The sequence below is a fragment of the Notolepis coatsorum genome (assembly GCF_963971535.1).
Source record: "Notolepis coatsorum genome assembly, chromosome: 20".
NCBI lineage: Eukaryota > Metazoa > Chordata > Actinopteri > Aulopiformes > Paralepididae > Notolepis > Notolepis coatsorum.
The window spans coordinates 14,433,711-14,453,268 of record NC_140184.1 but is presented as its reverse complement, the minus strand read 5'-3'; the positions used below and the strand labels follow the sequence as shown (position 1 = coordinate 14,453,268).

Genomic DNA, 19,558 nt, shown 5'->3' with positions numbered 1-19,558 from the left:
TGTGTATTTACTCCCTCTTTCCCATCCATACTTACTATAATGTCCATCACTGGTTAGGGGGAATGCAACGTGTAGAAATGATGAGAGGAGAAAGTTCTCGCTATGAGATTAGAGAAGAGGGGGTTAGTGTGTGTGTGTGTGGGGGGGGGGGGGTGTAGGATGGGTGGTAGGAGGGGGGACTGGATCTCAAAGTAGATTTGTTGTGCCTCGTTCCAACCAAGGATGAAAATACCCAGTGTGCAAGTAGATGGGTCATGGGACTCCCAAAAGGATTACCTTGAACCGGAGTCATAAGACTGGCCCGAACAAAGAGCTGGCTCACATGGTCTGCCATCATATGAGCCCTGCTGCATAAAGTGAAGTAGTTTCATATCTTGTGGGCATCACTGGGCTCGGAGGTCTAGTAGGGAGCAGAGCGCGGTGCCTCCTCTCCTCAGCTCCTCTGCTCTCTCTGCTCCACTTGGGACTTTTGGAGAAGGTGAGTTATATTCCATATGCATCTCTCTGGGTCTGTGTACTTTGGTGTTGCTTCATCTTTCTTTATTTCTCGATTGATGGTGTTTCACGAAGATTTCTTGGACATTCTAAAAAGAAGTTTGTGGAAGTTTTGTAAGATTTAGGATTGGGACGGAGTAGGGTTTTATACAGAACCACCCTCCAATTGAAAGATTAAGTCTGAAACTACAGCACTTCTACAAACAGACTCAGAATCAGCTTTTTCCAGTCAGGTGCATGCCAAGTACATTCGAACTCCAGTGATGTTTAAATTAATTACCGCTTCAGAACAATTACGGAAGGATGCAGCATTTCTTCTAAGAATTGTGCAGATTATTTTGCACGATTTGCCTAATACATTATAGAAACCATGCAACTCTTAACTGTCTCTTTACCTCCACTCTTTACATAAGTGGATTGAGAACACCTTTAGTTTACAGCAACGACCTGTGGGGCAGTCGTACCCTCGGCCGCTTAACAGCTCCACTGGTAAAGTTGGGGGTGAAGTGCCTTGCTCAAAGGCCCTTCAACAGCAGTTTAGGTTAGAGAAAGTGATGCTCATTTCACTTTCCAGGTTTCCCAGCCATTTGAACCATCAACCTGAAGATGCCACTTTAACCTTCCTGCTACTGCTGCCTCAACATGCTATACATTTGCAGAAGTGAAAGTCCTACAGATTTTAATGTTTCATTTCAAATGTCTTTGTGGTGAATTCAAATTAGCAATGAAATGGAGAGTCACTGGGACATTATACTTATTGTGGCACAAATACAAAATGGCGAACATTCTAAATGAGAATCGGCTATATTTGGGTTAATTTCCTGCAAGGGAAAGACGATAGTGAAAGAGATGATCATAACGATCTGTTCCAACATTTAACACAAGATAAAATGAAACTGTAGCTGAATGAAGCATGTTTCACATTGATGCTTTAACATCAAACCATTTCATCTAAACCAGCTGTATAATTCTAACAAATCAAACCTGAGAGTCTGTCATAACACATGAAAATCGAAAATTGTGAATATGAGGTTTATGTTTATTATGATTCCCATTCGCTGTCACTGAAGCAACAGCTAGTCTTCCTATGGGATATACAGTATAAATGAACAGATCATGTGACGAATAGTTATTGAGACATGAGTTTAATCCACCACAGCCAAAGTGAATATATTTTCCAAAGTGCTGTTCGAACCTATGACTAATGCGTCCACTGTAGAGTAATCACTACGGCTTAATAACACAAAGTCATTAGAAGTACAGTATATGGCTTTACATGTATGTTGCATGTGTGTGTGTGTGTGTGTGTGTGTGTGTGTGTGTGTGTGTGTGTGTGTGTGTGTGTGTGTGTGTGTGTGTGTGTGTGTGTACATACATGCATAGATACACACACACACTGAACAATTTCCCCTTGTTCTTTGAGCATTTATGCCGGATTAGGAACAGATTCCACATACAGTAAGAGGATTTGTTGCATAAAGTACAGAGAAATGTAGTACTTGTGTAATGTACTGTAAAGCAGCATTCTCATAGTAATTAGGCACACATTCATGTGTTAGCGTGAGGTCTAAAGGCATGGAGAGAACAGATGGTGCTGGATACACATCGATGTAATCACTCATACAATCATGATCATAATGGTCCAACACCATTATTTTGTTGCCAAGATACCAGGATTATATTAGGATTATGACTTTTGCCGGATATCACAATTACTAACTGCATTTTTGTGTTTTTTTTTTCACTTGCAGGTTCAGAGAGTATGGATCGAGAGGACATTTCAGAAAAGGGAATGTATCCAGATTATTCCCAGCAAGGACCCAAGCAGGTAGCGTAGATGTTTCTAATTCTGGATATGATTGGACGCTTGCATCCAAAGCGACTTACAAGTTCTGTATAACAAGTCAGCAGGAAGGGTATAACTCTTACAACTCTTCATCAAACAGTGCTGAAACTTGGGTGCTGCAGTGTTGAGTGCATAGTAGTAAAGACATTAGTATAGTAGGAAGAGTGCATGATAGTATAAGACAGTAAGAAGGTTATTTATTTATTTTTCTTCTTCTTCAACCCCTCTGTCCCTTTGCATGTGGGGAAGTTAAAGTCTTTATTTTCATATTCAAGATAATTCAAGTAAATTCAAGTAAGGATCAAGAGGTATACAATACATTTGATTTGGATCCCCCCCTCAGAACAGTGACAATTACTTTATCCAATTTTGGCTAAAAACATTTTAAATATTAACAGCTCATACATTACCATTGCAATTCAATAGCATTCAATTTAAATGAGTAAGAGATCCAAAACCAATGCTGATTCAATTATAGGTGCCCTCCCTCCAATCAGTGGAAATTACTTTCTCAAATATTTGCTGCAATTTTTAAGGAAAGCTATGAAACAGTTTCACTTTCCTTAGAAAAGGGAGCAGAAACGTTAGAAAGTAATTGCTGCTGATTGGAGGATATCTATAATTACACCAGCACTAGTTTTAGAACTCTAGTTTTAGGTGATCAAATATATATATATATATATATATATATATATATATATATATATATATATATATATATATATATATATATATAAATGTTGCTGATTGTTATCCACCCTACCCTGAATATGAAAATAAAGACTTCCCCACATGTAATGGGGTATTGAAGATGTGAATATCTAATATCAAAACGACTTCACCGGCCTTTCACCGGCCTAGTTAGAGCTAGAGAGTGCTAGAGAACCAAGAGAAAGATCTACTCCCACATAAACACATGCAGAAACAAATTATATCTATGGCACAGGCTAATGGGAATGAAATCCCTCAGAAAGTTTGGCATGAAAGCCCAAGCCTTATTAACAAGGATGAACATGAACTGTGTTCAGCATGCATCAAAAGCACCAGCTGCTAGCAGGCGAGCGATGTTCGTCATCCAGTCAGTTGCTGTTTGCATCCATCTTGAACATAGACTCATTGGTTACCAGAGATGGCTTTTTGGTTATATATTTAATTTCTATTCCACATGCATAAACTATATTATAACAGCCTATAGGTGATTGAGTAGGGAAATTATAAACATTTATCTATTGAATACTTGGATGGATACTTATTGCCAGAGGGAACCAGCATGAAGAAGCATTATGGTTCTGCATTATGGTGCTTCCCTCCTATAGATGCAGTTGTGGTCAGCTGGTGACCCAGCATGTGGCCATCCTCCCCGGGGCCACCACCAGAGCAGCAGAGGAGGGCAACCAGATCGTCCAGGTGGATGTTCCCCAGGAGCGCTGGTCTGTCGTGAAACACACGCAGGTCACCCCGACTGACACCTACGGGATCATTGAGTTCCAGGGAGGCGGACATGCAAACAAGGCCATGGTACTAAACTCACTTCGACTACAGAAACGAAAGCTTAGTGACTTTCGCTGTACACTCATTGATTACTTGATTTTGTTATATTTCTTGTCTCACATCTCTTTTTTAGAATCAGAATCAGAATCAGAAATGTCTTTATTGCCAAGTAAGCTTGCACATACAAGGAATTTGTCTTGGTCATTTGGTGCATAAACATTAAAAAACAATTCAAGTAGAATTAAATTTAAATGGAATATATAAACTAAATTAGAATAAGAATACAATAGAATATAACATAGGACAGGGCTGTACAATTCAGATATACACTCTAAATTAGAACAAAAATACAGTGCAATTGTGCAGTATTGTGCAAAGGAATATGACGAGTGTCATGTTCAAATGCTCCCAGTTTAGGTAGTATGTTGTGATATTATCCAAAATGTCAGCTTCTAACTCCTTCCTTTTGTATTTTCTCAACAATGTTGCTCTCCTAACACGACGTCCACCTCCTCCTCTTCCTCCACCACCACCACAGTACATCCGGGTCTCCTACGACTCCAAGCCAGACAACCTGCTGCACCTGATGGTGAAGGAGTGGCAGCTGGAGCTGCCCACCCTGCTCATCTCTGTCCACGGTGGCCTGCAGAACTTTGACCTGCAGCCGAAGCTCAAGCAGGTGTTCGGGAAGGGCCTGATCAAAGCCGCCGTCACCACCGGAGCGTGGATCTTCACCGGGGGAGTCAGCACTGGTAAATGGCTTTGCTAGTCTCACTGGTGTCAGGTGTGCATCGTGAATAAACCTGTGCTCGTCTGAGATGTACACAGGGGATGCCAAAAAAAATTATTAAAAAGAAAACTATTAAATATTTTTATTAATTTTTTTTTTCTTCTTTTTTTAAGTCAAGCAGTCACCATGTACACTACAGTATGGCTCAGCGGCCAGTCAAACTTTATTTTTATTTATTTAACAGATTGCAGAATGGGTACAATACAGTACGGCTCAATACAAATCAAATCAAATCAAATCAAATCAAATTTATTTATTTATAAGGCCCGACAACACACGTTAATGTCCCCATGGGCCGTACAGGTCTTCTTTAAACAAGTCAAGAAGAAAACATAACAATAAGTCAAGAACAGAACAAGAACACCATAAGGTCCAACAAATTTATAATAAATGCAAATAAATGAAATACACACAATTTTATAAGGGGATGCAGACCAGAGAAAGACGTTTGTCTTGTTTACATCAGGGTCATTAATACTGCTGGAGCATTGGTTCATTTTTGGTCAGATTTTTCCTTGCACGATTTTGCGCGCCGCGTCGGAGCAAATTCGAGACACATATTCGGTTGCAAAAAGGTGTCCCACGGTCTCCTCTATGGCCGTGAATATTTTCACGCGGATCAGAATCACGGCGCGCCCGTGGGACACTTTTCCGTTTCTGCGAGTTTATTCCACGCTTTTGGCTTTCCTTTTCTAAGCATTTTCGGGGCTACATGTGAATGAGTAAAAGTTGTGGGACGCCCAGATGTTCCCACGAAAGAAAGCTCGCGTGGAGCCCATAATAGGCTCACTTAATACAGTGTTTTTAAAATCACGCGACATTTTCAGGGTCGCAAGCCGACATTTTCCCCTCGTTTTCGATGATGAAAGTGATTTAGGAAAAGCTTCAGCACGCCGAGAGGTACCCGTGGATTTAATCTTGCGAGGATCGGGGCAATATTCGGCCCGTGGGAGCAGTCACGGGTTAATAAAATGTTCAAATGTGCAGAGGGGAGGCCAGACTACTTAAGGTGTGGGCAGGGCTTTAGTCAGCTCGAATCTAATTGGCTAGTATTGGTTTTGGAGTCCACATACATGGGGAGGCTGGAGAAAGACACCTCCCCCCTGCCTCCTCTCCAGTCTCCTCTGCTGCAGTGAGTCTGACAGTGTGTTAGAGAGAGTGAGAAGGAGAAGAGGGAGACATTTAAAAAAAATAATAATAATTTAATTCATATTTTTATAGGGAGGCCTGGCTTCCGTTGGCTTCCATGAGGATTCACCACTGTAGAGGTGTACTGTATATAGGCTACATTGCTGATGTGAATCATGTATCTGACAACATCAATGACCCCTCAGTACTAAAAGCCTTGTTCATGTTTTTTTTAGTAGCCTATAGCTTAACACTTTGAGTGCCAGCGACATGTTATGTCGTCTTTTCATGCCCCCCGTTGAGTGCCGACGACGCGAATTGTCGTTTGATTTTTTTATTAGCGATCTGAATTCATATTTCATCAACCGAGTCTCCCTTTGGTACAGCAGCCCCTCTAGGAGCTCAGATGGGAAAATACCGCCCCCTATCGTCTATCCCTGTGTAATTGCAGGCCATTCGATAGACTGGTGGATCTGTGTGGGGGGGAGCCTACTGGCTCCACTGTGCTGGCGAGGGATCTGATGAACATGGAAGTGATCGCGAGTTGGAAAGCAGCCTGGAATATATATTTACAGCAGCCAATAATTAATCAATAAACGCGATCGATATTTGGAATGGCGATCAGGAATTGGAATAATCTTTTTGGAGAACATCTGATCTGACCCCGGAGGGTCATCAAAGTGAAGCCGCCTATTCTCAGTCCTTGCCCCACAATGGTGGAATGAACTACCCACCCCAGTTAGGACAGCCGAATCCCGTCCAATCTTTCGCCGTCGACTAAAGACTCACTTCTTCAACCATTATCTGAAATGATAATAATAAAAGATTTAAAAAATTTTAAATAAAATTTTAAAAAAATTTTAAAAATCTAACCCTGACTAACCTTTCTGTCATGCACTTGTCCTAATAAACTAACCTATACTGTAACACGCAACACTTTGATAAACATTGTTACTCAGCTGATAGAGTTGTACCCTTCTTGCTGTCTTGTCATACAGAACTTGTAAGTCGCTTTGGATAAAAGCGTCAGCTAAATGACTAAATGTAAATGTAAATGTAAATGTAAGGTAAGGAGTCTATGTTACCAGTTTTAGGATAATCAGAGCTGTATTCACTGAAATAACAGCGTGTCCCGTATGTGTATATGTGTGTGTGTGTGTGTGTGTGTGTGATGTTGAGGAAATGAGGTAATCGATTTCTCAGCTCGCTTCTATAGCGTGCATAAGTACACATATACTATCGATAATCTAGCGTTTATTTGAAAACGATTCATAAATAGGCCGACAAATGACAACGTGTCTAGTGTATTCGAGAATATTCCAATAAATGCCGTTTGAGGGAATCTTTCTATTTTCCAGAAAACTATAGCTTTTCTAAATGCTATAAAAAGGATATGAACCGATTAAAAAACAATCCGTTTCGACAATGTTGACTGCAAACAAGTCATTGATAAGCGACGGGCAGATTAGAGACATAGCCATAATTTAAAACATAGATTATGCATTTTTAACGCTATCATTGAAGTGGATGATGGCACTCAAGGACATTAATCAACGTTATGGCCGGCACTGAAAGTGTTAAAGGGGACCTATTGTGAAAATGGCCCTTTCCTGTGTGTTGCATTGTTTTTACAGAATGAGGGGTTGTCCCAACACTGAGAACATTTTCCATATGTGCATTGTGCCTTTTCTGCAGTTCAGCTGTGACAAGAACCCTCCCTCTTGAAGCAAACCATTCAGAATGGCAGCCACAATCACTGTAGTTAATAACGTGCGTTTATGTGCGCGTGAAGATATCTTGATAAAATGAGCCTGTACAAGATGGCTTGCACATAAATCTTCCCTTTCTACCTAAAGTTGAACCTAAAATATGTTTCTCACAAGATTTTGCTATGATATTGCTGTATCTTGATTCTTATTTTATCTGCAATGTCTAGTCTGAAATTTTAATCTGAGTTTCGTTCAATGGTACATTGCACCACTGCTAGATGTACGATAATTATCATATTTACGCTTGTTACAGGCACAGAAACAGCCCATTGAGTACATGACTGAAACAAAGAGGTATGGCTGCTAGAAAAGCACAATCTCAGTGTTTCTCTTTTTAAAGACATGTTTAGATTACCTCAAAGACATACAGTAAGTTGTTGAAAGGAAAAAAAATGTGTCTCCTTTAAGAACTAGGTGAAAGGGCAAGCAGAAGAAAATCCACTGCTAAATGAATTGGAGCCATACATTACTCCACCGCCCTTGGATGTGTTCCTCCTTCATCATACACAGCTCCTCTCCCTCGGTTATACTAGCTGAGCTCAGCTGTTATATAACATAGTGTATAGTTCCCCCTCCAAAACACTCTCTGCCCTGTTTGCTGTGGAGGGACATCAGAAATTACTCAAAAACAGATGTCCAGTGTCCTTTTCTGGCAGAGTAGTCTCTCATCCAGTCAAAGCATATAACTCCCTTTCAAACAGGCAGAAATGAGCAAAACGGCAAAACAATATTCTATTGTTAAAATGTCCTTGATTACATACAACTAAAATAATCGAAATTAACTATAGCTATAAAGGCAACTGCGGTATGTTTACATGTTGAGGAGAAATCATCCTCATATAACATTAAATTAATGTAGCTGGTTGAAGAATGAAGAAACATGTTGTACTTAACCCCGTGACCTAGCTAATGATTTAGCTTTGATTGATTGAATTGATTGAAAACTTTATTAACAGATTGCAGAATGGGTACAATACAGTACAGCTCAATACACACAATTGTTAAGGGGATGCAGACCAGAGAAAGACTTTCGTCTTGTTTACATCAGGGTCCCCCATTTTCAATTCATCAGGACATATATGACATACAGATAGTCAGTACTGCTACATCTATACATTTATGACATACCAGTCATTAGCTAATGTTAGCTAATGTTCATGTGTCAGTTACCATGCATTCATGTTTTCCAGACTACTCTCTGAACATCACACGAAAGAGAGAAAACACTTTAGAAAGTTATCTTTTAATTAACATCTGCCGTCAGTCACTTTACATTCACCACAGTGCACCTCCTCTACTAATGGAATTAGGTTCCGCTCAATACAAATATAAAGCCAGTGACATGAGCAATGTTTCTCTCCTCTCCGTGGTATTATGAAGGAGTGATCCGACATGTAGGAGATGCATTGAAAGACCACTCTTCAAAGTCCAGAGGGAAGGTGTTTGCCATCGGGATTGCACCATGGGGGATCATAGAGAACAAAGAGGATCTCATTGGGAGAGACGTAAGTCACATAAGGAACTGACACAACCAATATTAATTCATCGCTGTTCACCGCGTCTGACTCTGTCCACATCTGCTTTGTCTATACCCAGGAATAGAACACCAAAGAAACTCTTTATATATTAATGATCCCTACATATGTGCAGTATAACCCAGTCCAATAGCATCTACATGCAACTACTGTACTCGTTATTTGTGTTGACTTATAGCAATTCAGTTTTTCCCATGTTTACATATCATATCATATCATATTTATATCAATTCAGTGGAACAAAATACGATTTTCTTTTAGACAATCATAGAGTGTTGGTTACACCAGGATCACACCTTAGAGCTGTAGGCACCATCGTTAGGAAACAGCTGTACAACATCAAGTCAATTAGTTCATCAGCCAAAGTCACTGTGTGCATCATCAACTTATACAACCACCATGTCACAGTAGCCATAAGTCATGAGGATAGATAATTCATAGATAATGACATCAAGTGAGTCCACTTTCACATTCGTCTAGTGAATGCTTTCAACAGATGTTTCCTCTCTCATCTGTTCAAGACATTCATTAGGACTACCGGTGGATTGTGAATTTGAGGGTACAGAGACTGCTGGGGACAGTTTGTAATGTGCTGGGTCTGCTGAATAAATGCAGAACTTATCTAAGGTTTCCAACATATTAATTTAAATCCTTTTTTTTCATTACTTTGAACATTTAGTTTGCTTGTAAATTAAAATCCATTCAAGGACTTTGTGCATTTTTGTTATAGTATACTTGAAGCGCAATATTTGTGGCACGTGCACCTTTGTGCACGTGCCACACTCCGTTCCATCGAATAGTTCAATCACGTCCTTAAAAATTTATCAAATAATTTCATGCAGTAATTTGCACCAATCCGATAGCACGGTACACAGTATGATAAAGCTGTCTGTGCTCCACACAGGTGACGAGACCCTACCAGACCATGTCCACTCCTCTCAGTAAGCTGTCCGTCCTCAACAGCAGCCACTCACATTTCATCCTGTCTGACAACGGCACCTGTGGGAAGTACGGGGCAGAGGTCCGGCTTCGCCGCCAGCTGGAGAAGCACATCTCACTGCAGAAAATAAACACACGTAAGTGACCCAGGATCAGTCCAAACTTTGTATTCCGACCAATACCCAGACACGGATATATATGCTGCTGCGTGATGAAGTCTTTCGAATAGCGATTCCCGTCTCAAATATTCCTGTTAACTTTTTCTTTAGTGGTAATGCATTGTTGAATGCAGAACTATTTGTGGTTTAACTGTGCACTAGAGACAAGAAGGAGGACCTGTGGTACTGTATGTCTGTCGTACGGTGGAGTGTTTATGTGACCTGTGGGTTTCCCTTTGTCATCCTATGCCTGGAGCTAGTGATAAGGCAGGGACAGCAAAGGGAAGCTCAGCTGTCACCACTGACTTCAAAGGAACAAGCCTAACACACAACCTCACTGTGACGTCAGAGAGATCCGTCTCCTCTGATATGTGTTTTTGAAAGTGTGAATTCTGTTTTTTTTTTTTCGCGTGATGAACAACTTGTCGTGTCTCTTTTCCGTGCCAGGTCTGGGTCAGGGGGTTCCTCTGGTGTGTCTGATCCTGGAGGGTGGTCCCAACGTGATCTCCATCGTACTGGAGAGCCTGAGGGAGGAGCCTCCCGTCCCCGTTGTGGTGTGCGACGGCAGCGGCAGGGCCTCTGACATCATCTCCTTCGCACACAAATACTGTGAGGAGGACGGGTGAGTGTCTGTCCGGCCTGTTGGACCGTGACGTCTCGGATCGCCAGTCAGATGGAGCTCTGTGCCAAAGCATTTGCTTTTTGCGCTTTCATTCCATGTTGACATCACTTTCTTTAATAGAAGAAAACACACGTTTCTGACACGTGTTTGTGACACGAGTTTGATCCAATTTGACCAAAATAAATGTATAAATAAATAAATAAATAAATGAATAAATGTATGTATAAATGTATAAATGTATTTATTGTGTTGAGACATCACATAATTAAAATCACATAAAATAAGTGGAAATCAAAGCATAGCATTTTGAGCAGGCATTTTCTTTGATTCATCCATTTAGAATGAAAAGTGTCCATCAGACAGCATATGTGTGTCACGTTTAGCCAAGCCCTAACCACTGGGTGTTTGTGTGTGTATTCCTCTTACAGTGTTATGTTGTTTTGTGTTCCAACAGGTCGGTGAGTGACAGTGTCAGAGACCAGCTCCTGGTCACCATCCAGAAGACCTTCAACTATGGCCGCAGTCAGGCCCAACAGATCTACCTCATGGTCATGGAGTGTTTGAAGAAGAAGGCTCTGGTAGGTAGAGGAGGAGTAAACCAAGGCACAGTCACATAATATTATAGTATCTATAATATAAATATTAGTATCTCTATCGCCAACAGTATGCGTTGCAGACACATGTAGAAAGAAAACCAATAATTGCTAAATTTTTCATACATGATTATTATATTATTATTATTATTATTATTATTATTATTATTATATTATTATATATATGATTATAAATATTATTCATATATTAAATGTCATGCCTTGAAATACATTTCTATGATGGTCATATGTTTCTGAAATTTGAGTGCATTTGTTTTTTTCCACCAATGTATCAATAAAGCCACATTGTTCTTTCACGTCTTGCATTGTCATTTGTGTCTCATTGTCTGTCCATCACACGATTTCCATCAAACAACTCTCCCAATGTTCATTCATCATGCCTCACCCTGCATAGCTCCTCAAGAAGGTTAGAGCATCGTTTTAAAACGACCGCGTCGTTTGTAGTAATGTGGGGGGCGACAGTGGCTCAGGAGGTAGAGCAGTCGTCTGGTAATCCGGAGGTTCCCGGTTCGATTCCCGCTCCTCCCGGGCAGCGTGTCGAAGTGTCCTTGAGCAATACACTTACCTGATGAGCAGGTTGGCACCTTGCATGCATGGTTGCCTCTGCCATCGGTGTGTGAGTGAATGGGTAAAATGTGAGGAACAAATTGTAAAGCGCTTTGGATAAAAGCGCTATATAAATGCAGCCATTTACCATTTAATGTAGAGTAATGATGTCGCATACCTTCATTCACAGTGATAGCTGGCTCGGAATCGACGCACACAGAGTAAACTTTACAGATTAACGGGGGATTGTCTACACAACCCCCGTGTTTATCTAATCCCACAATCCACTGCATCCCCCCCCCCCCCCCCCCCCAACAGCTGGAAATCACGTGCAGTACTGCATTCTCTAGATTTACATTGCTGAACTGGATCCACTTATAATCAACCCTTTTCACTCAGATTGATTCATACACAGGAAAAAATAATCCCCCCGGCTCCATTGTGAGTTGGGACATTTTTGTATCAGTAATAAAATGGTAGTAAAGGTCAAACAGATTCTTCCACACAGGGCCTGGTGATGGAACTGCACGAGGTAACCAGGGGCGGAGCTAGGGGGTGGCTACCTGGGCTCAAGCCCCGGATGTATTCTGAAAAGCCCCGAATCTATTTAAAAAAAAATTAAAAAAAATTAAAAAAAAATTAATTTTTTTTTTTTTTTTTTTTTTTTTTTTTTTTTTTTACAATTCATCATTGTTACATGAAAATATGTTTGCACCAGATTTAGCAGAAGCTAATTTCCATCTGTGGTCTATCCAGCTGCTAACTGTATTTGAGTGAGTTAAGTCTTGGTGTTATGGTAGACTCAGACCTAAGCTTTAAATCACAATCAACAAGTTGACAAAAACTTAATTCTTCCACCTTAGAAACATAGCTAAAGTACGGCCATTTATAAATCAAAAGGACGCTGAAAACCAGATCCATGCCTTTATCTCAAGCCAACTCGACTACTGTAATGCACTCCTTACCGGCCTCCCGATTAAATACGATGATAACTATTTTATTGCAATGCACTATTGCATTATTTTATTCTATTTTACTAACTATTTTATTGCACTGCACTATTTTACTTTGTATCAGTGAATCATAGACGCCTGGCCATAAGAGCATTCGGAGCATCTCTGCTCTCCCACTATTGAACTTGGGGGAGCAAAGGTATAATCTTGCTCCACCACTTTTTGATTATATGGAAAATATGATATATCCCCCCCCCAATATATAAATCTAACCATAACTACGTTATGGTTAACTGAGTTTTATAGTGAAAAGAGCAGCTTTATTGGTCAAGATTGAAGGCTCTATATTGCAGGAAATTGCACGTACAGGTTCATTAAATTCAAAAAAATCTGTCGTGGAGGGGGTCGTGCCTGAACCCCTCCAAACCACCCATTGCCTGCCAAAAAAAAAAAAAAAAAAAAAAAAGTAAAAAGTAAAAAAAAAAAAAAAAAAAAAAAAAAAGGGGGGGGCCCATCTGGGCTAAGCCCCGGATCTCCTACAATCCTAAATCCGCCCCTGGAGGTAACGTTAGCTCATTATCACTCCACGGGTCGTGTGATCATCTGAGAAATGTCTGAAACGCAGCCTTGTTGTGAGTGTGTGTACCAGTAAACACTGTGGCATTATCCGGGCTATTAGACATAGCCATGTGACGGCCGTGCTGGTTTATTAGATTTAAAACGGTCCAGCCAACAAGTGAGACAGTCATGGTGAATTAAAGGGTTGTTAGCCTTGAGCTGTTCAGCAATGTGGTTAGAGGAGAGTAGAGTCAACTTTATTGTCCCTGCGGGGGGATCTGTCTCAGGCTGCAACGCTACAGTCCGCTGCTCGCCCATAAACAGCATCATAAAAACACGGGAAGCGTTTAACACGATGCTAAACAGTCGCTTCGCATGAAAACATCTTAAAAACATAAAAGGGACGTTTGACTGTACATTTTACATCGACAACACGACGGCTTAAACCGAAACTGTAAGAATTTAAATGCTAAGTGCTAAAGTGCTTGTTTTATTGCACACGGCTGTATGGCACGAATATTTAGCATTAAGAGTTCAGCAGCTTGACGGAGGCTGGAACAAACGATAGTTTGATTTGCACTTTGGCACACAGAGACTTCCTCCTGATGGCAGAGGTTCAGAGAGGAGAGGATGTTGAGGAGTTGTGTTGCTTGTTTCCTGACTGCCTGCTCGTGCAGCCTCTGCATGGGCTCATGTTCTGTCTGTGCCAAACCCTGCTGTAATTCCATATCTAATAGGATGATCAGCATGATCTGGCTGCTCACTCCATACAGTCTTAGAAATATTCCATACAGCCTCACTCGCCTATGAATAAATAGAATGTGTAGGGTGTGTACTGTAGAGTGTATAGGGTGTGTAGTGTGTGTAGTGTGTTGTAGGGTGTGTAGAGTATAGGGTGTGTAGAGAGTGTAGGGTGTGTAGGGTGTAGGGTGTGTAGAGTGTGTAGGGTGTGTAGAGTGTGTAGGGTGTGTAGAGTGTAGGGTGTGTAGGGTGTAGGGTGTGTAGAGTGTGTAGGGTGTGTAGAGTGTGTAGGGTGTAGGGTGTGTAGAGTATAGGGTGTGTAGAGTGTAGGGTGTGTAGAGAGTGTAGGGTGTGTAGAGTATAGGGTGTGTAGAGTGTAGGGTGTGTAGAGAGTGTAGGGTGTGTAGAGTGTGTAGGGTGTGTAGAGAGTGTAGGGTGTGTAGAGTGTGTAGAGTGTGTAGGGTGTGGAGAGTGTAGGGTGTGTAGAGTGTAGGGTGTGTAGAGAGTGTAGGGTGTGTAGAGTGTGTAGGGTGTGTAGAGTATAGGGTGTGTAGAGAGTGTAGGGTGTGTAGAGTGTGTAGAGTGTGTAGGGTGTGGAGAGTGTAGGGTGTGTAGAGTGTAGGGTGTGTAGAGAGTGTAGGGTGTGTAGAGTGTAGGGTGTGTAGAGTGTAGGGTGTGTAGAGTGTGTAGGGTGTGTAGAGTGTGTAGGGTGTAGGGTGTGTAGAGTGTGTAGAGTGTAGAGTGTGTAGAGTGTGTAGAGTGTGTAGAGTGTAGGGTGTGTAGAGTGTGTAGGGTGTGTAGAGTGTAGGGTGTGTAGAGTGTAGGGTGTGTAGAGTGTGTAGGGTGTGTAGTGTGTGTAGGGTGTGTAGAGTGTAGGGTGTGTAGAGAGTGTAGGGTGTGTAGAGTGTGTAGAGTGTGTAGGGTGTGTAGAGAGTGTAGGGTGTGTAGAGTGTGTAGAGTGTGTAGAGTGTAGAGTGTAGGGTGTGTAGAGTGTGTAGGGTGTGTAGAGTGTGTAGGGTGTGTAGAGTGTGTAGGGTGTAGGGTGTGTAGAGTGTGTAGGGTGTGTAGAGTGTGTAGGGTGTAGGGTGTGTAGAGTGTGTAGAGTGTAGAGTGTGTAGAGTGTGTAGAGTGTGTAGAGTGTAGGGTGTGTAGAGTGTGTAGGGTGTGTAGAGTGTAGGGTGTGTAGAGTGTAGGGTGTGTAGAGTGTGTAGGGTGTGTAGTGTGTGTAGGGTGTGTAGAGTGTAGGGTGTGTAGAGTGTGTAGGGTGTGTAGAGTGTAGGGTGTGTAGAGTGTAGGGTGTGTAGGGTGTGTAGAGTGTGTAGAGTGTGTAGAGTGTAGGGTGTGTAGAGTGTGTAGAGTGTGTAGAGTGTAGGGTGTGTAGTGTGTGTAGAGTGTGTAGGGTGTGTAGAGTGTGTAGGGTGTAGGGTGTGTAGTGTGTGTAGAGTGTGTAGAGTGTAGGGTGTGTAGTGTGTAGGGTGTGTAGAGTGTAGGGTGTGTATAGTGTAGGGTGTGTAGAGTGTAGGGTGTGTAGAGTGTAGGGTGTGTATAGTGTAGGGTGTGTAGAGTGTAGGGTGTGTAGGGTGTGTAGGGTGTGTAGAGTGTGTAGGGTGTGTAGAGTGTGTAGGGTGTGTAGAGTGTGTAGAGTGTAGGGTGTGTAGTGTGTGTAGAGTGTGTAGGGTGTGTAGAGTGTGTAGGGTGTAGGGTGTGTAGAGTGTGTAGAGTGTGTAGTGTGTGTAGAGTGTGTAGGGTGTGTAGAGTGTGTAGAGTGTAGGGTGTGTAGTGTGTGTAGAGTGTGTAGGGTGTGTAGAGTGTGTAGAGTGTAGGGTGTGTAGTGTGTGTAGGGTGTGTAGAGTGTGTAGAGTGTGTAGGGTGTGTAGAGTGTAGGGTGTGTAGAGTGTAGAGTGTGTAGAGTGTGTAGGGTGTGTAGAGTGTGTAGAGTGTGTAGAGTGTAGGGTGTGTAGAGTGTGTAGAGTGTAGGGTGTGTAGAGTGTAGAGTGTGTAGAGTGTGTAGTGTGTAGAGTGTGTAGAGTGTAGAGTGTGTAGAGTGTGTAGAGTGTAGAGTGTGTAGAGTGTGTAGTGTGTAGAGTGTGTAGAGTGTGTAGAGTGTGTAGAGTGTGTAGAGTGTAGGGTGTGTAGAGTGTAGAGTGTGTAGAGTGTGTAGTGTGTAGAGTGTGTAGAGTGTAGAGTGTGTAGAGTGTGTAGAGTGTGTAGAGTGTGTAGAGTGTGTAGAGTGTGTAGAGTGTGTAGAGAGTGTAGGGTGTGTAGAGTGTAGGGTGTGTAGAGTGTGTAGACTAGTGTGTAGAGTGTAGGGTGTGTAGAGTGTAGGGTGTGTAGGGTGTGTAGAGAGTAGGGTGTGTAGAGTGTGTAGACTAGTGTGTAGAGTGTGTAGAGTGTAGGGTGTGTAGAGTGTGTAGAGTGTAGGGTGTGTAGAGTGTAGGGTGTGTAGGGTGTGTAGAGTGTAGGGTGTGTAGAGTGTGTAGGGTGTGTAGAGTGTAGGGTGTGTAGTGTGTGTAGGGTGTGTAGAGTGTGTAGGGTGTAGACTAGAGTGTAGGGTGTGTAGAGTGTGTAGGGTGTAGACTAGAGTGTAGGGTGTGTAGAGTGTGTAGAGTGTGTAGTGTGTGTAGGGTGTGTAGAGTGTAGGGTGTGTAGAGTGTAGGGTGTGTAGAGTGTGTAGAGTGTGTAGAGTGTAGGGTGTGTAGAGTGTAGGGTGTGTAGAGTGTGTAGAGTGTGTAGTGTGTGTAGGGTGTGTAGAGTGTAGGGTGTGTAGAGTGTAGGGTGTGTAGAGTGTGTAGAGTGTGTAGAGTGTAGGGTGTGTAGAGTGTAGGGTGTGTAGAGTGTGTAGGGTGTGTAGAGTGTAGGGTGTGTAGAGTGTAGGGTGTGTAGAGTGTAGGGTGTGTAGAGTGTAGGGTGTAGGGTGTGTAGAGTGTGTAGAGTGTGTAGGGTGTAGGGTGTGTAGGGTGTAGGGTGTGTAGAGTGTGTAGGGTGTGTAGAGTGTGTAGGGTGTAGGGTGTGTAGAGTGTGTAGGGTGTGTAGAGTGTGTAGGGTGTAGGGTGTGTAGGGTGTAGGGTGTGTAGAGTGTGTAGGGTGTGTAGAGTGTGTAGAGTGTGTAGAGTGTGTAGGGTGTGTAGGGTGTAGGGTGTGTAGGGTGTAGGGTGTGTAGGGTGTAGGGTGTGTAGAGTGTGTAGTGTGTAGGTTCTTTTTAAGAGCAAACAGCAAAGGTCTGCTAAGAGGCATCTGATTCATATTAGGAAAATAAGGCTTTACTTGCAAATCAACTGGTATTTCTATCATGTAGATCACAGTGTTCCGCATGGGCTCAGAGGGACAGCAGGACATTGAGATGTCCATATTGACTGCTTTACTGAAAGGTAAATAGAAGAAACATTTACTCTTCTGTATGTGTGATGAAGGCCACATTCAAAGACTCACAAATAGCTACAGTAGCCAGTAGGCCTACAGTACAAGCATTGCATAAGATCACACTAGTAAATGGCACTGCTCTAGTGCAACTGCACACTTACTTATTTTGAACTATATTTTGTACTCAAGGGTGGCTCTATTAATTTAAAGGAGCTGTAGGTGGTATATATATATATAAAAGTGGTCTACGTGTTAATAGCTCTACATTCAGACTATCACAGATACAGAACGTTTGGTCAGTAACATGGGTCTCCCAGTCCCTCCTCTCTGCAGTAAACACAAAATACATGTTCTGGAATGGAAAAATAAGAAATAAAAACTAGTTTAAGCAGATATGCGCTTGAAACAAGTACATTTGTTTTAAGATGAATGGTAATAAGTACAAATATCGGATAATATTGGATAAAGTGGGAAAATGTATTGTCTGTTGTAAAGCGGAGGGACTGGGAGACACATGTTACCGACCAAACACTCTATCACTGATGGCTGTCGGAATGTAGAGCTACTTAACACTTATTTAATAATAATAAATAATAATTCATTTTATTTACATAGCGCTTCTCAATGACCCGAAGTCATTTAACCTGCAATGAGTCTCCTGGCCATTTTCGTTTTCGTTTTTGAGGACTGCATACTTTTTTTGCAAATCAAAACAACATACTTTATACTTATAGCACATGCATGAGCCTGGTCTCTTTTGAAAGATGACATTCTGAAAATGTTCACTTTTAGTGCTAACATAATAGAGTAACATAGGTCTGAACTTGAGTTGTAAAAGCACTTGTTACTCAAGTTTTTCTGTCGTAGTTAGTAGTCCAGAGGTAGTATTTCCCCAGAAGGTGGTATGGCTTACAAATCCAGATGGAGCCATAGCCTGAAGCCTTATGTAGTACATATCCAAATTTCATAAAGATCCATTCAGAAATTTGTGATTAGGAGTGATTTTGGTAAACTGTGTACAAAGAAAAACTCAGTTTTCTCATAGACTTCAATTCATTTGGCTTCCTGTTAAAGAATTTAGTTGTTCACCTAGATCCCTGATTCACACATCCCCACATGGGGTATCATTGGAAGCCACACTCATTGGCTACAATGATCCACAATAATTTTCGAGATCGGATCTAGATTGATGGAACTACTGCAGCCTGAGTCGGGAGTGGTATTTTGCGCAATACCGTGTACTTTGCACAAGCCTCAAATACCGGCATGTAACTCGAGAACCGCTGAACGGATTTTGTCGGATTTTGTCGCTATCGACAGGCAACAAATAAGTCTTCAACACCCGAGCCACTAGGGGTCGCCAAAGTGCCGGTTGCAAAAAGTCAGAAAAACTGAGCAAAAATTATTCCACTTACAGCATCTTTTAGTTCAGGAAAACCTGAAGGTAAAAGGGAAAGCTAATAGTGAAAGATCTAATTATATGTATGTTTTATCTTAGGGACAAACGCCTCAGCCCCTGACCAGCTGAGCCTTGCCCTGGCATGGAACAGAGTGGACATAGCTCGCAGTCAGATCTTCGTCTATGGACATCACTGGCCTGTGAGTCTGTGGGAACAAGATCTACACTTGTCATAAACTATATGAAAATAACTGCAAGGCTTATACAGCAACATCTATTTCCTGTAGATTCTTCATGTCAACCTGTCATAAAACCACAACTGTGATACTGTGCAATTGTTACGTTACGTCCGCTTATAGGAATTAGGTGTTGATTTCACCCCAATTCAACACATGCTACTAGATGATTAAAGTCCCCATGAAACGGCTAGCAGAATGCTATTTGATTCCACATATTTATGTGTTTCCTGTAAAAACAGAATGCTAATTAGGGACTTGTCATGCATATTGATTGGCATTTATAGTAGCCAATAGTGCTGAATGTGCATTACGTTCGACCCATCTAACAAGCTAATGTTAGCAACATAGTAACGTTAGCTAGCAAGCCAACATTGA

The 19,558-nt window shown here is 41.8% G+C and overlaps 1 protein-coding gene across 1 annotated transcript in view; it reads left to right on the top strand.

Annotated features, from left to right (window-relative positions):
• Positions 1–19,558, top strand: part of LOC311247315 (transient receptor potential cation channel subfamily M member 1-like) — a gene marked incomplete at both ends in the record, with an annotated part of 61,205 nt that overhangs the window by 13,846 nt on the left and 27,801 nt on the right. The window contains 9 exons of the mRNA XM_084337672.1: positions 2,247–2,323; positions 3,658–3,859; positions 4,371–4,584; positions 8,900–9,024; positions 9,959–10,130; positions 10,599–10,773; positions 11,228–11,351; positions 17,481–17,553; positions 19,044–19,144. Of these exons, the coding sequence (XP_084193798.1) occupies positions 2,247–2,323; positions 3,658–3,859; positions 4,371–4,584; positions 8,900–9,024; positions 9,959–10,130; positions 10,599–10,773; positions 11,228–11,351; positions 17,481–17,553; positions 19,044–19,144 (1,263 nt within the window). The remainder of the gene's footprint in view (positions 1–2,246; positions 2,324–3,657; positions 3,860–4,370; positions 4,585–8,899; positions 9,025–9,958; positions 10,131–10,598; positions 10,774–11,227; positions 11,352–17,480; positions 17,554–19,043; positions 19,145–19,558) is intronic.